The following is a 19,849-nucleotide window of genomic DNA, read 5'->3' on the forward strand; positions in this document are numbered from 1 at the left end:
GGCCCATGTGCTGCACTGTACCTTCTAGTACCAAGCGTGGACCCCATTGGCCCAACAGCATTATTTTCACCCTAAAATTTACTTTGTATTCATCAAACGTCACAGATGGAGGAGGGCAAATCATAAGGTTCTGTGTGATTATCCTCACCCACATTTCCTTTATATGGTACATGGTTACATGGCTTTTTGCCCTTGAAGAGAGGGGTGGGTATATAGAATTCATATTCCTCTTGATTTGGAAGCCAAATATCTCTTGTGATATCTCGTGGCTCGGACACTAGGAAAGTCTGGTTACGACTCTCCCTCCTCTGTCGTTCTTCGACCATGTAAGTTTTGAGATACTACCGCTAGAGTTATGGGGACCTTTTACTGGCCAGACACTACTACATTGGATCCTTCTCTCTGGTTACGGTTCCCTTTCCCTTTGCCTACACATACACCGAATAGTCTGGCCTATTCCTTACAGATTGTCCTCTGTCTTCATACACCTGACTACACTTAGAAGGGCCGAACAATTCTTCTTCATCCAAGGGGTTAACTACTGCTCTGTAATTGTTCAGTGACTACCTTCCACTTGGTAAGGGTAGAAGAGACTCTTTAGCTATGGTAAGCAGCTCTTCTTGGAGAAAGGCACTCCAAAATCAAACCATTGTTTTCTAGTCTTGGGTAGTGGCATAGCCTCTGTACCATGGTCTTCCACTATCTTGGGTTAGAGTTCTCTTGCTTGAGAGTACACTCGAACACACTATTCTATCTAATTTCTCTTCCTCTTGTTTGATTAAAGTTGTTTTAGTTTATATAGGAAATATTTATTCTAATGTTACTGTTCTTGAAATATTTAATTTTTCCTTTTCCTTACCTCAACGAGATATTTTCCCTGTTGGAGCCCCTGGGCTTAGGCTTACAGCATGCTGCTTTTCTAACTAGGGTTGTAGCTTAGCAAGTAATAATAATAATAATAATAATAATAATAATAATAATAATAATAATAATAATAATAATAATACAAAAGAAGAGGTTACTACACCACAAACACTCACTACACAAGCCTCTCTAACGTTTGCAACCGACTAAGAGTTAAAGCGTAGGGTTGATTATTGAGCACAAAGGGGCAATTGAGAAAGAGCATCTTGGTTACACGATGGAGTTAAAAGATAAAAGAAGTTGAACAGCTAGATGAAAGAATGGAGGTGGGAACGCAAGGTCAAGTAAAAGGATAAAAAAAAAAATGGAACCCTTCAAAGCATATTCAGTAATACGTACAGTCCACTGCCGTATCCTCCCTTTTGGAAGGGGAAAAGAGGCTACAACCAGCAATATTTGGCATTTCTTGAAAGGGGTTTTCTTTTTAAATCAAATAAAACATTGGAACCTAGATACACGTTTAATGTAGGCTCTAGAGCCTTTAAATATCCAATCCAGAGACTATACAATAAGCTCCCACTAGACACCCGAAAGACAAGATATTAAGGCTTTCCAGAGGAAACTGAAGACTTTCTTGTTCTCCAAATGCTTCGATAGTGTGGATTTGACAATAAAGGAACAATATACGATGTGAAATGTTGAATGCTTTCGAACGAACATAAAATTATTGTGGAAGTTCTGTAGAAAGTAGGGTTCCCCTGCTGTACAGGACCAGATAAGCAGCCCTAAAGTAAAGTTGTTTGTTTGTAGATTGCTCCACCTTAAGTGGAACACACGGGCTCCTGCCTTGGCAGCCCGTGAAAAAGAAACATTGAAACCTGGGAACGAAATGATTAAATAATAGCAATTCTTAGTTCCTGGGATAAAAGACTGTTCAAAGGTTAAAAGTGTCGGGTTTCAGGTCCAGTATCATCTGAAAAGATGCATACCAGAACGTCAGCCGAGCAAGCCCAACCCCACACTGTGTTGCTCAACCACAGCAGTAACCTCCCCTGCAAACAGATTGAACTCACGGTCACTGACTGGGATCAGTCTGCTTCCATGCAGATGAAAGGCAAAAGCATTACCTCTGTAATTTAATTGAAAAAAAAAAAAACAAGCACATACAATATTGCTACGTAAAAAAGCAGTCCTTTATAGCAAGAACTCAGACTTACTATTTCTAAAATGAACTATGAAAAGTAGAAGCGAACAAGGATTTAGATAACAGAAAGACGTGGTTTGAACATGGCTGAAACAGTTGTTCAGAATGAAAGTAAAGATATCACATGATGTTCCTTTTCCAAGTGTTCATATTCATGCAAAGTTTCTCACGCTACTTTTTTCTTTTATCTCAACATACGTATGTATAAATTCCTGTTCCTAAGGTAACAGTGCTCGCAGATTCCAGAGAATTTGCAAATTTTCACAATTCCAGAAGTCTTCCTATCTAACTCTGAAGAAACTTCCAGCTTTCAGTATCAATTGAAAATATTTGCCAAGGTTATTACTATAGGTGATATATTTGCTGCCTTTTAATGATAATGCAACAGTAAAATTAATGTTGGATACTGAAATTTTATCACAGACACCAAAATACAAGTGGATAATCATTATATCTAAATGCTCAGTATTACTGCAAATAAATAAATTTCCATTATGGGAGATAATACATTCGCATGATCACAGTTATTGTCCAAAATTCCATTAACATACTTATCCTGCTCTTGATAAGTTTTAGGTATAATATAGACATTTACATATTATTATTATTATTATTATTATTATTATTACTAGCTGAGCAGCAACCCTAGTTGGAAAACTATTCAAGTGAGGAAAAGAAATAAGGGAATAAATACATTACATAAGAAGTACAGTAATGAATATGAAATATCTTATGATCGGGTGGTAACAACATTGGAAAAAAAAATGTCATGTACAAACCATGAAAAGATACTTATGTCAGCCTGTTAAACATAAAAGCATTTGCTGCAAGTTTGAACTTCTGAAGTTCCACCGAGTCAACAGCCTGATTAGGAAGATCATTCCACAATCTGGTCACAGATGGAATAAATATTTTTAAGATACTGTGTAGTATTGATTCTTATGATGGAGAAGGCATGCCTGTTAGAATTAACTGTATCTATTACTACGTACAGGACGATACAATCTGGGAAGATCTAAATGTAAAAGGATGATCAGAATTATGAAAAATCTCATGCAACATGCATAAAGAACTAATTGAACGACGGTGCCAGAGATTAATATCTAGACAAGAAATAAGAAATTTAATGGACCCCAGGCTTTTGTACAACAAATTAAGATGAGAGTCAGCAGCTGAAGACCAAACAATACTCGAAACAAGGCAGAATAAAAGAATGAAAAAAAAATCCTCAAACTAGATTAATCTCCGAAAATCTTCAAAAACTTTCTCAATAAGCCAATTTTTTGTGCAATTGAAGAAACAGACTGAATATGCCTCACAAAAGTAATTTTGCCATATAAAATCTCACTTAAAATTTTTAAGAGTTGCATAAAATTAGAGAAACATTATCAGTGCAGAGATCTTGATGTTGAGGAGCCACTGTCCTCGACCTACGTACACTTATTATATCATCACTGGAAACTCTTTCAAAATCATAAAGAGTATTTACACTATTCTTTCATGTCCAAATACATTATTTTTGTTCTCTCTCTCTCTCTCTCTCTCTCTCTCTCTCTCTCTCTCTCTCTCTCTCTCTCTCTCTCTCTCTCTCCATTTAACAGGTTATATTCACAAGAGTTGTGAGCAATGCACTGCAGGTTTGTGGCGACTTGATTTTTAAGTGATTTAGAGGGTAATCTGATTTTCTTATTTTCATTTAAATCTAGCTTATTTAAATTGGATGGAATTAAAAAAAAACTTAAGGATACCTAAGCATTACGCAAAATCATAAAGGAACTAAATAATGGACTAGAGAGAGAGAGAGAGAGAGAGAGAGAGAGAGAGAGAGAGAGAGAGAGAGAGAGAGAGAGAGAGTTATTCAGTTGTAGTGTATTTAAATAAAACAGTACAGATAAGTCAACAAATTTTTAAGGTAAGAGAGAAGGATTCAATTATATGGGCCTATGATATCTTTCAATTAAAAGTCTATTATATTTCAGAAGTAAGATTAATGTATCTTTCATTGGTAAGGCTATTGTATATCAGAAGTAAGATTAATATAATCCATAGACAAAGACACACTGAGTAAAGAAGTCCCTTGGACATTGTTATCATGAATTTGGTATGTCAAAATATCCGTTTCCTGTAGAGCAGTATCAAACTGCGTCACAGAGGAGTTTCCTGTGTTCACATCTGTTAATCCTCACTATTCCATCATCTGTCTCTTCTGTGGAATATTGTTCTGCTATACTAGTTTGGTGGAAAATCACTTCATGTGACAGTTATATTCCCTAGCATTCCAATCTCATTTGGTAATGAGAGCCAGTCTTCCAATGGACGGTAGGATACCATCACACTGCTGAATAAGTGTCTTTTCATAGCGATTTCATTTTAGTGTATAGTTTCAGCTGGAGCCAAAAAAATGTTCTGAGATATATTATGTACATGGTGAGGACTTTTTAATGGAGTATTGTACACATATCTTCGTAATTAGATAGTTTTAAAAATGTTTTGTGAAAAAATATTTAATGGACTGTACAGTACACATACCTAATTAGATAGTTTTAATATCATTATGTGAAAATTTAGTTAATCAAAGACTCAAATCCGTTCCTTGGGAATACGAAATCCACGTACTGTATTTTACATGTGAACTGTGCCATCATCATTGAACTAAACTGTTATTATAGGAAGTATATTGCCCATGAAAAAAGTATAGATATAATAATTGTGTTTTTAATTGTACCAGAATTTATAAAACAATATAATGATATGGTTGCCAATGCTCTTGAAAAAAAAATATATTCAATCCTCGATTTAACAAAGTTTTGTGTTGGACCAAAAACTCCCGAAATATCTATTAAAATTTATAATGATTTTCCTTACTCTATTTTCAGGAAGCCCTGATGACTATAACTGCAACTTGCAACTCTGTTTAACACCAAGTGCAGTGGTGTCAGTACAAGCAAACAACAAGTAGAACATCAAGAAGGAACTCTATTTAATAAGGAGAATGCGGAGGTAATGCTAGTAAGGATCTGCCTGCCTTACTTATGATGTCTCAACATTCAGGTAGTTTGTCCTTATTTTACTGCATCAGTGATATAGTGAACAGACATCTAAAAAGCTGAACTCTTAAAGGGAATTACCAGCTATGTTGGCCATGGCTGTAGTTAACCACAAAGGTGGTGGTGGAGGACTTGGAAGGAAGTGTGTGGAGGAGGAAGATGACATACTGACAACGTTGCGTCGTTTGCGACAAACTCTCCAAGAGTGCCATGGGAGAGTGGGTCTTATGGACCAAAGAGTGGAAGCCCTTCAACCACATTATAAAAAGACCAGCACTGAAAATGACATTAATTTCAGAAGGAATAATTTCCATACGGATTCTTTCGTAAATTATGTGATTGAAGATCAATGCCATACTCAGCCCTGTAAGATTCCCACAAATCACATGATGAATGGTATGACAAATAAAATGGATGGTAATGTAGGAACAATGGCACTTACGAATGGTGGAGGGCTTCTACTCAATTACCATGAAATAATGAACAAGGGAAACCTGTATATGAATGACCTGGTACAGTCACCATCACAAAACTTAAGTGCTCTGGAATTAGATTTAATGACTTTAGCAGAGAAGCATGCAAAAGAACTTTGTGATATGTATTGTTCACAGTCAAATGCAACTAGTGGACAAAATGGCAAGAAGTTGGATCAAGAGCTGGTTACGTTGAATAGTGAAAATAAAAAGACTTATTATTCCGAAGAAGTTCTACGAGAAAATGGACAAGTCCAGTGGGAAAAGAATCCGAATGGGGGCTTCTTACAAATTCCCAATTCCCATGGTGATTCACCCCCTAGCATAAATGGAAAGAAGCTCCCGGAAGAAAAAAAAACCAGAAGATTTTCTAAATGTAAAGAATGGTGGTCTGACAGACTTAACAACATGAAAATACCTGGTGAAGATTTGTACGAAAATGGAATAGAGGCTAATGGAAATGAAGAAGATTCTCCTGAGGAAATACCTAAAGGAGAGGTAAGCAGCACGACAGTAAACAATGAATTTTTCGAACAGGATTATTTCAAGAGTTACACGGTCTCAAATCAGGACATTCCGAAGGTATATAGGAGAGGAAAACGTATGCTAATGCGAACAAGGAGCATTGATCTGGAGGATTTGCCAGAGGAATGTGAAACCAGCGATTTAATAATATCTGAAAGCATAGAAGATAGAGGTAAAGAATGTTGTGATGATATGTTACCTGTCGCACATGAAATGGCAATGGACAGGAATAAAGAATGTTGTAACAGTACAATACCTGTTGTACATGAAATGGAAATAGACAGGATTACAGAGGGTTGTGAAGATACATTACCTGACGTACATGAAATGGAAATAGACAGTATTACAGAATGTTGTGAAGATACATTACTTGTCTCAGATGAAATGGTAATGGACAGGTTTGAAGAATGTTATGATAACACGTTACTTGTGCATGAAATGGGAATGGACAGGACTAAAGAATATTGTGAAGATAGAGTAACTAACGTACATGAAATGGTAATCAACAGGATTGCAGAATTACCTGACTCACATGAAATGGGAATGGACAGGAATCAAGAATGTCTTGAAAATACATCACCTGTCGTAAATGAAATGGTTATGGACAGGGTAGAAAAATGTTTTGAAGATACATTACCTGTCCTACGTGAACTGGAAGTGGAAACTTTAACAGATAATGAGCAAATATTGTCGGTGGATAAAAGACTTTTAACAAATATCAAGGTTAATGAAGAGACTAAAAGTACAGAAGATGCTGTAAATACCAGTGCTAAGGTAACTTCAAATGTACCAGTGCATAAAATTCAGAGCAGTCTCGATGTGGTAGAGAAATCTTTGGATGATTTCAAGAAGAGTATCTCGGAACTTCATGTCAATTTGAAACAAATGAGCAGTTCTGAAGAACTGAATCTAAGCCCCTGCATTGTACCAAACCTTAGAAATACCAACGAAGATTCAGAAATCAAATTAAATCCTGATGAAGCCAGTTTCAAGTCTTCAGACACGTCTTGTTCTGAACATAACTCGAAAATATGCTTGTGTAATAGAAAAAGGAGTTATGGAAATAAACTCAAAGGACACAGTTGCACAGCTGAGCAGAAAATATTGGGGATAAGTGACGAATCTCAAAGACACTATAAAATCAGAGGGAAGCATAATTTTGTTGTTAAATTGAGCAGACAAAGAGGCTCAGAGGCAGATACGGTCCCTGCTAACAGACATAAGTTAATACACCACAGTCAATACAAAGACAGCCAAGGCTGGCTGTATAAATTCATTACATTTGTGGTGTTTATGATGTTATTGTTCTTTGTTTTTTATATCATATTAACAGTTCCTATTATTACTCTATCCGTTAAACACAACGGAGGACCTGTTCCCTTTTGATTCCCTTTAGGGAATATATTTGCTGTTGAACTTATATCAAAGTGATTTTTACTGCCATTAGTGAAATGATGACGTTATATTTTGTGTTACAAATGAAATATTTCCTATAATCGGATGTGATATCAGTAGTGGACTTATAGTGAAAAGTGAAATACTCGAGGAGGGTAATCTAAACCAAGTCAGCCTGCTAACAGATGTTCATTTATGGGAACATATTTTCCTAAAGCTAAGGATGGTGCTAATGTTTCTGATACTGGTAAAATTTGTTTTTCTATCAATATTTGGTCTTCCCATTACTGTAATAGTCTATCTCTATGATTTATAAGTATTAGTAATGTTTATAATTTTTCAATTCTGTACAAAACTGTATACAGTAAATATTTTGACAAGTTTTAGTAATTTGTACTTTTTTTTTTTATAATGAAATTACTGTAACAATGGTTGTCAGTTTGGAGCTGAAAAGTTAGTACAGTATACTATAAAAGACAATAGGGAACTTTCTGAAGATTCTCATTTTCTTAAATAAAAATTATATAACTTTTAGGTAGATGATTGCATCATGTACTAATAGGTTATATATTTTTGGTAGAGACCATTGCTTCTAAAACTAAAAAAGAAAATATATATCCATTCCATGAAGTATGGCAGTTGAAATTGGCATGATTAAGTAACTTAAAAAACACTGTCATAATAGAGCCAATATCTTTGGTACACAAAACAACAAACCAGCTGAATTTACCAAGATTCTGCCCCTCCAAGGAGAGGACAACTTTTCTCACACCAATTTCCTCAATAAATTTCCATCTAATCCTCATCAAAATTTGCCTTCTGCTATTTAATTTCTTCGGCATCTTTTTTCACCAGAAGTGCCAGTGGTCATCTGTTATTAATTTCTTTTAAGGAATATCAAGCTATCCCTTGATACTATTATCTTCCAGTGCCTTGAGAATCTTGTGCCAAGTCTTTTGTACTGCCTGAACTATTGACAATTTTTTGTCTGGTGCTATTAGGCCCACTTGTGTTCTAAACAAGGAATCTAGATTAAGACTTGCTTACCACATACTGTAGGTAATATCATTTCCTAATTCTGTTTATCCACAGAATTGACCTGAAGCTCTACTGTACCTTCACACTGCCAGCACTATCTTGTTTGCCTCAGCAGAGAAATATCTGAGCTTAGTTTGGTGCCTGTGTTTTTTATTAATTTACAACTTGGAATTGATCCTTGCGAAGTATTTAGTTATCGTAATGGTCAAAGATTTAAGAGAATAACTCCAAATCACGAGTGTGAACCCAATGAGTTGATCTAAACTTAGATAGGGTCTTCAAAGGAAAGAAACCTTTGTGAGGTGCACAAAATCTCTCCTCCTGATGACTATATTTCCATTTCTATTCCTCTCCTTTCCATCCTCAATTTGTATGCCCTTAAAAAATAAAACTGCCTCAATAAATGAGTTTGAAGTTTTACTACAATTGAGCGGTCTTATTTCTGGGGATGTTCTTCATACACCATTTTTCCTGAGGAATTTTACTAAACTCCAATAATAAAGGCCCTAACTTTTACTTTCAACTTCATGTCGCTATATCCTTGGCTTGATCAACAGATCTGAGAGTCCTGAGTAATTGTCCTTATATTAGATTGTCTGCTAACTCCATACTGTACTTACATTGCACACAGTTATTAATCTTTGAAATCTCACACATACAGTGAAATAATTTATGAACTTTACAGCTAATTTTCCGAATGTGGAATTTTTTGGCTGTCTTAGTACATATAAGCAGTAATTTAAGTAGCCAGTGTTTTTTATTCATTTTAGTTGATGACAAACCAAAGTGAACCGGGAAGACACCTCCCGCAATGGAGTTAATGGCCATCTTGGAAAGGAAAGGAAGGAAAACCCGACGTATAGCAAAGGTTTGCAAAACAAAAAACTTGCTTTAGAAAATGTTCATGCTTATACATCCAAATATGACTCTAGTTATGAATACTTTCATTCTTACACATCCAAATTAGATTGTTGAAATTTACATGCTTATACGCCAAATAGGTCTGTGGTCATGATTCTTTCATGCTTACACATTCAAACAGGATTGTTGGAAGTTTTCAGCTTATGCAACCAAATAGGATTGTAGTTATGAATTCCCTGATATGATATAACACATACAGTAGAAAGTTAATGTATATATGTTACCAACTTACTTATGGATGCAGGATTCATCCGAGACATTGTAAAATATAGCAGAGGTTTTCAGCCAGTCTGGGAACTGTTGTAAAGGTAAATGTTGAATAGGGTTTAGTGATCACCAAGGACAATGGTGCAATGCTGCAGTCCAATACCTTAGACTTGCCTAAAAGGAATGTTGAGGAAGCAAGCAATAACCAAACAATGAAAAGCAATAGGCAGGTGTGATACACCCATCTACCTAAGACAAGATTTACCTCTATAGAAAACCCATTGCACAGTTTGATCAACACAATGGAAGTGTTTGAAGGGAGTAAAAGTCCCTAGAGCTCGAACCTCTCGAATTTACCTCTGGATTAGAGAGGACAAAATCCTCCGAACAACAGAACATCTAAAAGCTTCTTTAAAGATGCTGAAATCTAATTCTTCAATTTATGTTATGGATTGATTGATTGATTGATTTAAAGTTTTCAGGCATCCTGATTAGAGTTATGGATGACTGGGTCCTAAGAATTCAGCAGAATTAAGGTTCTCCCCTTTAACTTGACTTCCAAAGGGAATGGATTCCTGTAGAAGTTATTCTTTCTAAATGGAAACTAATAATGACCCTTAATGGTTTTATGATGCCTCTATGGTTACCCACCACTAGGTAGTCGAGTAACTTTCACCTTTACCTCATCTATCTCATCACTGCATCAATTACATTCTGTCACCTATTACAGTAAATAGTGGCCTTTCAAAGAGTATATAATTTTCAACTCTCATCTAATATGTCAACCAAAACTGACAGTTCAATCAATTCCAACTGATTGTTTGGCAAACTTTAGCTCTAAGAAATGCCAACCTTCTTGGGTTTTAGACTGATCAATTCTAGTAGAGAATTAAACTTGTCCAATGGTTTCATCCCAAGTAAAATGAAGAGGTTTTCTATATTTCTGGTGCCTTTCTCTTCACAGCAGATATTATATGCCTCCACTCTCTAGTTCCAATATGGAAAGTGTTTGGACCTATAAAAAATATATAAATACGGTATTTATAATTTTTGGTTCATATATATAAATCATTCCAACTGTTGAGGTTTCTCCCTTTCTTCAGTCATTGTCAGGATGCCAGAGAACTTAAAATCATTCATTCATTCTCTTTCTTCAGTGCGGGAGAAAATACCTAAATTTAAGAGCAAAACTTCAAGTTGTGGGAAGGAATAAGGAATGTAGGATACCTTACATGAAGTGGTTCACTCGCATCCTAACAAACGTCAAATGGCATTGTAAAATCCTCAATCTACCATTCAAGTATCAAAGTAATAGGGCATTCTATTAGTTAATGGTTTGTACCTAAAACGTTAAATTTGGCTTGCAATTGTTTTTTTAATTCTCAATTACCATTCCAGAATGATATACTGTACTTTGTATTTTCCCCATCCTATAATACAATTGTTTTTTCATGAACAAACTACAGTATTTACAATATTCTGAAAGTTAATAAATGTTCATTTTAATATATCTGTTCATTTTTAAACTGAATTATTTTTCAGGAAATAATATTGCTATCTTATCACATGTCTTCCATTTCAAACCTTGGCATACTGCTAACTTCTAAGCATGTATAGTACTCTCAAACTGACTTGTTAAGCTGGCTAGTTCAATCAAAATGTCACTCAGTATATCTAATTTCTATTCATTGGATGTTGTGATTTCCTACTGTTATTCTTTAAATTATTTTTTCAATTTCTATTGTGCAATAACTTAATTCATTCACCAATGATAGAAGTAGCCAAAGGAATTCTAATATGGCTGTGATGACCAGATCAACTCTTATGTCATTAACGCTCTTGAAAGTATATTAACTGTATTTTATCTTTATTTAAATTATGTGATAATGTGGAAGAATACTTCAAAATTAAGTTTTGAAGTACAGTACTGTATATCAATGAAATATCTTTTGAAATGTAATAATGTGGAAGAAAACTTCAAAAATGAGTTTTGAAGAACAGTACTGCATTTCAATGAAATGTCTGAAATAGATTTATGTACAAACATTTAACAATAATATCTTAAATAGTTAAAAAAGGGAGAGTCAACATACATTCTCCCTTGCTCCAATCATAATTTTCATGACACAGAAGTATATCTTCTTCATTATTCCCATATGCATAATATACAAACCAGATCTTTTTCAAGTATTTTGCTATCATGAAACTCTAGTCTATAAGCTGACCTTATTCAAAGTACAGTAGATGTGGATTTCTCGCAGTATCCTAAATCTGTCACTGCAGTGATAGGACAGGATACTCTCATATCAGGTGGCAATGGATGTTTTGATAATTGCCATTGACACAAAGAAATACTACAGTACTTCAACTGAAGATAACTGAAGGGACCTTAACTAGTACAAAATAAGTGTAATTGTTTGACTACATAAAGAGATGATTTTGATGTCAATTCTTGATAATTGATTTCTCTTTCCTAGGAGTGTTACATTACCATGATTTCATGGTACAAGTGGAAATCATTTTTAGTTTTCCACAATTTTTATACAATACAAAACTAAACTGTCAATGTTATATACTTAAAATCTTATATTGTAATAAACTTTTGTATTTAAATGAAGCTGATTATTAACCAAAATGTTATATAGTTTGTGTACAGGAAATAAATTTGAATAATTCTATTGTTCCATAAATACAAGCCTTCCAATTTTATTAATGCTAGAATAGTACATGACGTCCAACAAGACTTAAGTTATACAGTAAAAATACAAAGCCATGAGTCATCCTAGTAGGATTGATTGATTGATTTTAAGTTTTCTGGGATCCTGACATCTGAGGTCATTGACGCCGATATCATTTATTATATATAAAGAATAAAAGAATATTCAATTAAAACCAAAAAAGCGAAGATGTCATTATAAAAGTTAAATAGCTCTCAGAAGACCTGCTTCTGAAAAATCTAAAAATGCAGCTAGCATTGTATGACACATCATGCCCAAGGATCTTGGCAAGGATGAACCTGCCATTCTCACCTTGAGGCTCAAACAGATATCTATTTCTTTCTGTGCTATAAGTGGGGCATTCAGTCAACAAATGCCTCACTGTCCAGGGTATTAAACAGTCGTCGCAATATGGTTGGTGTTGGACAGCCTCCATAAATACAAGCTTTTTAATCTTATTAATGCTAGAATACTACATGACATCCACTGAGACTTAAGTCATAGAATAAAAAAGAACAGACATGTCATCCTAGTAGAGATCTCTCCTTAATTACAAAACTAAAAAGTCCGAAAAATAAGTCAGAATTGGGAGACAAAGATTCTTAACGTTTATGCATTTACAGTATTAAATGATAAAAATAAAGACATGCAGTGCAGTATCTATACAAAATAGCACAAGTGACACCAAGTTTACATTTCCAGAAAATATCTTTGTGAGGGAATAAAAAAAATAAAATATGAGCCATGGGTCCTCCAGTATCCTATCTGAAAACCATAAAAAACTAGTTAATTTGTGGTATATTCCTCATTCTAAACTGAAAAACTAGAATGTGATAAATGGGGAAAGGGAGGATATGAAGGACCTGGATAGTTATTAATTATTCATCTTGCAAATCATTCTTATCTCCACCTACGCCTATTGTACCAACCGTGTGTCACACGATCGTACATAGTAACGACATTTCATTTTTTGTATATATTATGCTTGTATCTTCGCTCTACCCTCGCACTAAAAAGAACCTGAAATATCATGCCTGTTTTTCTCACCGTTAACTGTTAATTGGTGTGGTGTTGGTTGAACAGGAAATTTCCTGTTGCACTGAACCTGAAATAATGTGAGTTTTTCTCACCGTTAACTGTTAACCGGTGTGGTGTCGGTTGAACAGGAAATTTCCTGTTGCATTGAGTTTTTGTATATAAAGGCGAGTGTTCTGTAATAAACTCACTCAGTTGCTTTCATCCTGTCTTTGAGTCACAACCTTCTCTCGGCTCGTCACACTATTGACGCAAATACAGTGTCCTACCTCTGTAGCAAGTATGGCAACACAGTACGTACAAGTACAGTAATGTACTGTAGTTTGAATACCATTTTCTACATACAACAAAATAAGCATCTAGGAAATTATCATCATTGAAGAAAGAAATACGTCCTGACCTTTGAGTGTTGAACTTGGATTAAGTTTAGTCTTTATAAGACATTGGTTTATATATTTTTAAAATGACTTCTTGCCATAAGGAGTTGATGGTTTAAGGATTTCTCTTGTGCCATCATTATAAAATAAAGGATTTCTCTTGTGCCATCATCATAAATTAAGGATTTCTTTTGTGCCATTATTATAAAATAAAGGATTTCTCTTGTGCCATCATTATAAATTAAGGATTCTTTTTGTAAATATGGTCTGAATTATAAATTCTTTGAAACTAATCTTTCTAATAAGTTCACAGAATTCATTGCTTAAAACCTTCAATATTGAACCCTGTCATGGTTTAGATGAATGAGTCAGGTTATGTATCAGTCTAAAATATAAGACTTGATAAATTATTTGATTTTTAAACAAACAGATCGGTCAAAAATAATACCAACGAGACATGAATTCAGCATATCTTTATAACTTCAAGATTTAGGAACTGACATTTTTCATGGTGCCTCAAGAACCATAGAAATTAATCTATATTTACGAAATACATATTAAAAGCTATGATTTCCCTGGACCTATAAAAATTAGGATAAATAAACCAGTCCTTTGGATGCAGAATATAAAATTTCCTTTTTAACACTATTATGGCCGATCAAGGGGACTTTAAAACCATCTTATTCAGAGAAGACTAAGAACAGTGGATACTCAATCACATGGATCACATTGGGAGCTAGTGTTGAGGGTTGATATAGATTGCATAGCATGGGCTCTTGCAAAAGATTCGCAGCTTCTTTGGGTGCAGAAAATGACAACACAGTTGTCTACAGTAAGTTTATTCGTCTTGCTTATGTAGATGACCTTAAGTTTTATATTAGTACAGGAGATAACAGCAATTTTGAGGGGAATGTACAAATGATGATACATGAATAAAATTTGACAATTGTTTTCCAAGTGATACTACTCAAACTTGTCAGATTGGCCAATTGAAAATCTAAGAGGGCAGTTTTTTTTTTCAAGATGGCCGCCAAATTAGTCGTCCAAAGTTCATGTTTTTGCTTTGAATTATTTGCAGTTATAAGATTTCATAGGCTTTGCAACCCAATGTTCAAACCATGCCACTGGTCCAATAGCTCCTACTGTTCACATACTGAGGTGCAGAGTGATGTGCAGGGGAGCACCGACTGTAAGACCTTTCATTATTCTTTGCAACCTTACTTACCGGAACACTTTGTAAGTTTCCGACAGAGTTGCAATAGGGGGTAGTGTTGTTCAACAGATCTGTCAAGTCTCATCTTTCTGTATCCGCCCTCACTCAACAGGATTGTTTGTAACTGGATTGGTAAAGATTGCCTGAATCCCAGATGATACCAGCCTGATAGGCCATATAGTTTGTGTGTTCTCTGAGGGCTGCCTATGTTGATGGAATTGAGTTTTATGGCCTCTGCTTCCGTGAAAAGAGATCTAGACTTGCTTCATCCCCTATAGCAGCTGCGCTTGATCTCTCCAGCCTCTGCAGGTCAAGACCACGAATCAATATTGGCTGCCGGCTGAGATTAGCGAATGTATCAGAAACATCATCAAATATGTTCCAAGTATGCTATGCAGCTTTTACTCTGCCAAGTAGGCAGGTTGCTATTTCAGTTCTTGCGATACAACATCTCCTGCACTGGGTTTGGTATGGAGTTTCTTATTACTGAGAGTTTCTGCACATTAGTTTATTCTCTTTTTCATTTGCATTGTCATTACTTCACTAAGCTTCCCACCTCTTTGAACTCTAAAAAGAAACATACTATTATTTTAGCTTCTTGAACGTTTTGTCGGATCTTGCTTCTACAGCCCACATCACTGGTTCAGAGGGTGATCCTTTTCAGCTATGCTCAACTTCAGCTGTAAAATATAAGCTTTCAACTCTCATGTTATAGTACCTTCTTTTGACTCGAAGTTTCTTCTATCACACCAACCTTCGTCAAGTCTTACAGGGTCTAATTGATTGGCAATCCATTGAGTGAGTGAAACAAGAGGAATATTCTTCGCCACATTCATATATCCACTAACCTCTCTTCTGGCAGAATTGGCCTTCAGATCTTCTTTCTTAATCTATTAACATAGACACGTGGTCCAATCAGTGTTCAACGATTTTCCATTAGAATTAGCATTTATGGCCAGTATAATGTTCAAAGTCGAGGGTTTACCTTTTACCCCCCTGTACATGTATGGGATAAAACTAGGTTTTTGCACCATGCCCTCAGCTGGTACGATTTTTCATCCTGTGTCATAAATATCGGGCAATATGTACACCAACTATAAAACTAAATAACCGATTATCCTTGGTTCAACTCTCCCTCGCTGGCATATCCTGTTGATTTCAATATTGTTAATTTTCTTAAAATATTTTATTTCAATTGTTCATTATTTCTCTTGTAGTTTATTTCCTTTCCTTACTGGGCTATTTTTCACTGTTGGAGACCTTGGGCTTATAGTAATCTGGTTCTCCAGCTAGGGGTGTAGCTTGGCTAGTAGTAGTAGTAGTAGTAGAAATAATATTAATAAAATAATAATAACAATAATAATAATAATAATAATAATAATAATAATAATGATAATAATAATAATAATAATAATAATAATAATAATCAGGAACCCAAACCTTAAGATTTGTTTCTCTAAGTCACAGATTAAGTCTTAATTCTACAAGTCAATTAAATACACGACAGAGCATATTCTCATAACCGAACTTGATGTTTACCTTTAAACTAAAGCATGACATTTCCTAATAATCATCGGTGGGTAAAGAAAAACTATAAATAATCAGTCTAATTTCAAAATAACTCAAAATTATAAAAAAGGAACTTGATTGGCATTCTTGGAATGAATTTCATTCCTGTATAAATATTGAACACAGCGAGAGAGACTAACACTAAAATAATACTGGCTCTTAATGCTAAGGATATATATTTGCAGGTACAATGATATATATATATATATATATATATATATATATATATATATATATATATATATATATATATATATATACATATATATATAGCAAAGCAATTTTAAGCAAAAATGTATTATTAATTTCTAATGTAAATATAATTTCGTGTTTTATGTGGACCTGATGATGGGAATGGATTCCCGAAACGTTGGTGTAGAATAAATATGTAGGATGATAAGAAAGTCTTCTTGCTGTCCTCTTCATCCTTCTATATATATATATATATATATATATATATATATATATATATATATATATATATATATATATATATATATACAAAAGCTACTCGAGGTCCAGAGTTGGTCACTCAATATACCTGTATATAAATTCTAACGCAAATATTGATATCTAGATTATCTATAATCTTGATATGCATCTAAACTTAGATTTATATCAAAATAATAATATATATAATGATATAAGTAGGTCACCAATTGCTCAAAAAATATTAGATATTTACTACATCCATTAACTGGCTCTTCAGTCTATTCTGTAATAACATGTAATCTTATTTCATCGGGTAAAATATGTATCCAAATATGAGAGAAATCCCTTTTATAAGTTCACGATCTTTTATGTGTGTGCTTTTGAAATGTTCTTCATGAGAGAAATCGCTTTATAAGTTCACCATCTTTTATGTTTGACCTTTTAAAATGTTCTTTATGAGAGAAATCGATTTTATAAGTTCACGATCTTTTATGTGTGATCTTTTGAAATGTTCTTCATGAGAGAAATCGCTTTTATAAGTTCACGATCTTTTATGTGTGTTCTTTTGAAATGTTCTTCATGAGAGAAATCACTTTTATAAGTTCACGATCTTTTATGTGTGTTCTTTCGAAAAGTTCTTCATGAGAGAAATCGCCTTATAAGTTCACGATCTTTTATGTGTGATCTTTTAAAATGTTCTTTATGAGAGAAATCGCTTATATAAGTTCACGATCTTTTATGTGTGTTCTTTCGAAAAGTTCTTCATGAGAGAAATCGCTTTATAAGTTCACGATCTTTTAGGTGTGTTCTTTTGAAATATTCTTTATGAGAGAAATTGCTTTATAAGTTCACGATCTTTTAGGTGTGTTCTTTTGAAATGTTCTTCATGAGAGAAATCACTTTTATAAGTTCACGATCTTTTATGTGTGTTCTTTTGAAATGTTCTTTATGAGAGAAATCGCCTTATAAGTTCACGATCTTTTAGGTGTGATCTTTTGAAATGTTCTTTATGAGAGAAATCCCTTTTATAAGTTCATGATCTTTTATGTGTGTTCTTTTGAAATGTTCTTTATGAGAGAAATCCCTTTTATAAGTTCATGATCTTTTATGTGTGTTCTTTTGAAATGTTCTTTATGAGAGAAATCCATTTTATAAGTTCATGATCTTTTATGTGTGTTCTTTTGAAATGTTCTTCATGAGAGAAATCACTTTATAAGTTCACGATCTTTTAGGTGTGTTCTTTTGAAATGTTCTTCATGAGAGAAATCGCTTTTATAAGTTCACCATCTTTTATGTTTGACCTTTTAAAATGTTCTTTATGAGAGAAATCGATTTTATAAGTTCACGATCTTTTATGTGTGATCTTTTGAAATGTTCTTCATGAGAGAAATCGCTTTTATAAGTTCACGATCTTTTATGTGTGTTCTTTTGAAATGTTCTTCATGAGAGAAATCACTTTTATAATTTCACGATCTTTTATGTGTGTTCTTTCGAAAAGTTCTTCATGAGAGAAATCGCCTTATAAGTTCACGATCTTTTATGTGTGATCTTTTAAAATGTTCTTTATGAGAGAAATCGCTTATATAAGTTCACGATCTTTTATGTGTGTTCTTTCGAAAAGTTCTTCATGAGAGAAATCGCTTTATAAGTTCACGATCTTTTAGGTGTGTTCTTTTGAAATATTCTTTATGAGAGAAATTGCTTTATAAGTTCACGATCTTTTAGGTGTGTTCTTTTGAAATGTTCTTCATGAGAGAAATCACTTTTATAAGTTCACGATCTTTTAAGTGTGTTCTTTTGAAATGTTCTTTATGAGAGAAATCGCCTTATAAGTTCACGATCTTTTAGGTGTGATCTTTTGAAATGTTCTTTATGAGAGAAATCCCTTTTATAAGTTCATGATCTTTTATGTGTGTTCTTTTGAAATGTTCTTTATGAGAGAAATCCCTTTTATAAGTTCATGATCTTTTATGTGTGTTCTTTTGAAATGTTCTTTATGAGAGAAATCCATTTTATAAGTTCATGATCTTTTATGTGTGTTCTTTTGAAATGTTCTTCATGAGAGAAATCACTTTATAAGTTCACGATCTTTTAGGTGTGTTCTTTTGAAATGTTCTTCATGAGAGAAATCGCTTTTATAAGTTAACCATCTTTTATGTTTGTCCTTTTAAAATGTTCTTTATGAGAGAAATCGCTTTTATAAGTTCATGATCTTTTATGTGTGTTCTTTTGAAATGTTCTTTATGAGAGAAATCGTTTTATAAGTTCACGATCTTTTATGTGTGTTCTTTTGAAATGTTCTTCATGAGAGAAATCGCTTTATAAGTTCACGATCTTTTATGTGTGTTCTTTCGAAATGTTCTTCATGAGAGAAATCGCTTTATAAGTTCACGATCTTTTATGTGTGATCTTTTAAAATGTTCTTTATGAGAGAAATTGCTTTTATAAGTTCACCTTCTTTTATGTGTTCTATTAAAATGTTCTCTATGAGAGAAATCGCTTTATATGTTCATGATCTTTTATGTTTTCTTTTGAAATGTTCTACATGAGAGAAATCGCTTTATAAGTTCACGATCTTTTATGTGTGTTCTTTCGAAATGTTCTTCATGAGAGAAATCGCTTTATAAGTTCACGATCTTTTATGTGTGATCTTTTAAAATGTTCTTTATGAGAGAAATTGCTTTTATAAGTTCACCTTCTTTTATGTGTTCTATTAAAATGTTCTCTATGAGAGAAATTGCTTTTATAAGTTCACCTTCTTTTATATGTTCTATTAAAATGTTCTCTATGAGAGAAATCGCTTTATAAGTTCACGATCTTTTATGTTTTCTT

At 33.8% G+C, this 19,849-nt stretch overlaps 2 protein-coding genes across 7 annotated transcripts in view; one reads left to right on the plus strand and one right to left on the minus strand.

Annotated features, from left to right (window-relative positions):
• The window catches only part of LOC137641460 (uncharacterized), a 49,569-nt gene extending 41,259 nt beyond the window's left edge, over positions 1-8,310 (plus strand). For 3 of the 5 annotated variants that reach the window (XM_068374038.1, XM_068374040.1, XM_068374039.1), the window contains one exon: positions 4,945-8,310. In XM_068374038.1, coding sequence (XP_068230139.1) covers positions 5,202-7,499 — 2,298 coding nt within the window. In that variant the 5' untranslated portion in view covers positions 4,945-5,201 and the 3' untranslated portion in view covers positions 7,500-8,310. Of the gene's footprint in view, positions 1-4,102; positions 4,496-4,944 lie in introns of those variants that run through there. The other 2 variants (XM_068374042.1, XM_068374041.1) reach the window with 2 other exon arrangements.
• LOC137641459 (uncharacterized) overlaps positions 1-19,849 on the minus strand; it is a 256,984-nt gene that overhangs the window by 160,029 nt on the left and 77,106 nt on the right. The gene's annotated exons all lie outside the window — the stretch shown is intronic.

Source organism: Palaemon carinicauda, chromosome 5 (genome assembly GCF_036898095.1).
Source record: "Palaemon carinicauda isolate YSFRI2023 chromosome 5, ASM3689809v2, whole genome shotgun sequence".
Taxonomy (NCBI): domain Eukaryota; kingdom Metazoa; phylum Arthropoda; class Malacostraca; order Decapoda; family Palaemonidae; genus Palaemon; species Palaemon carinicauda.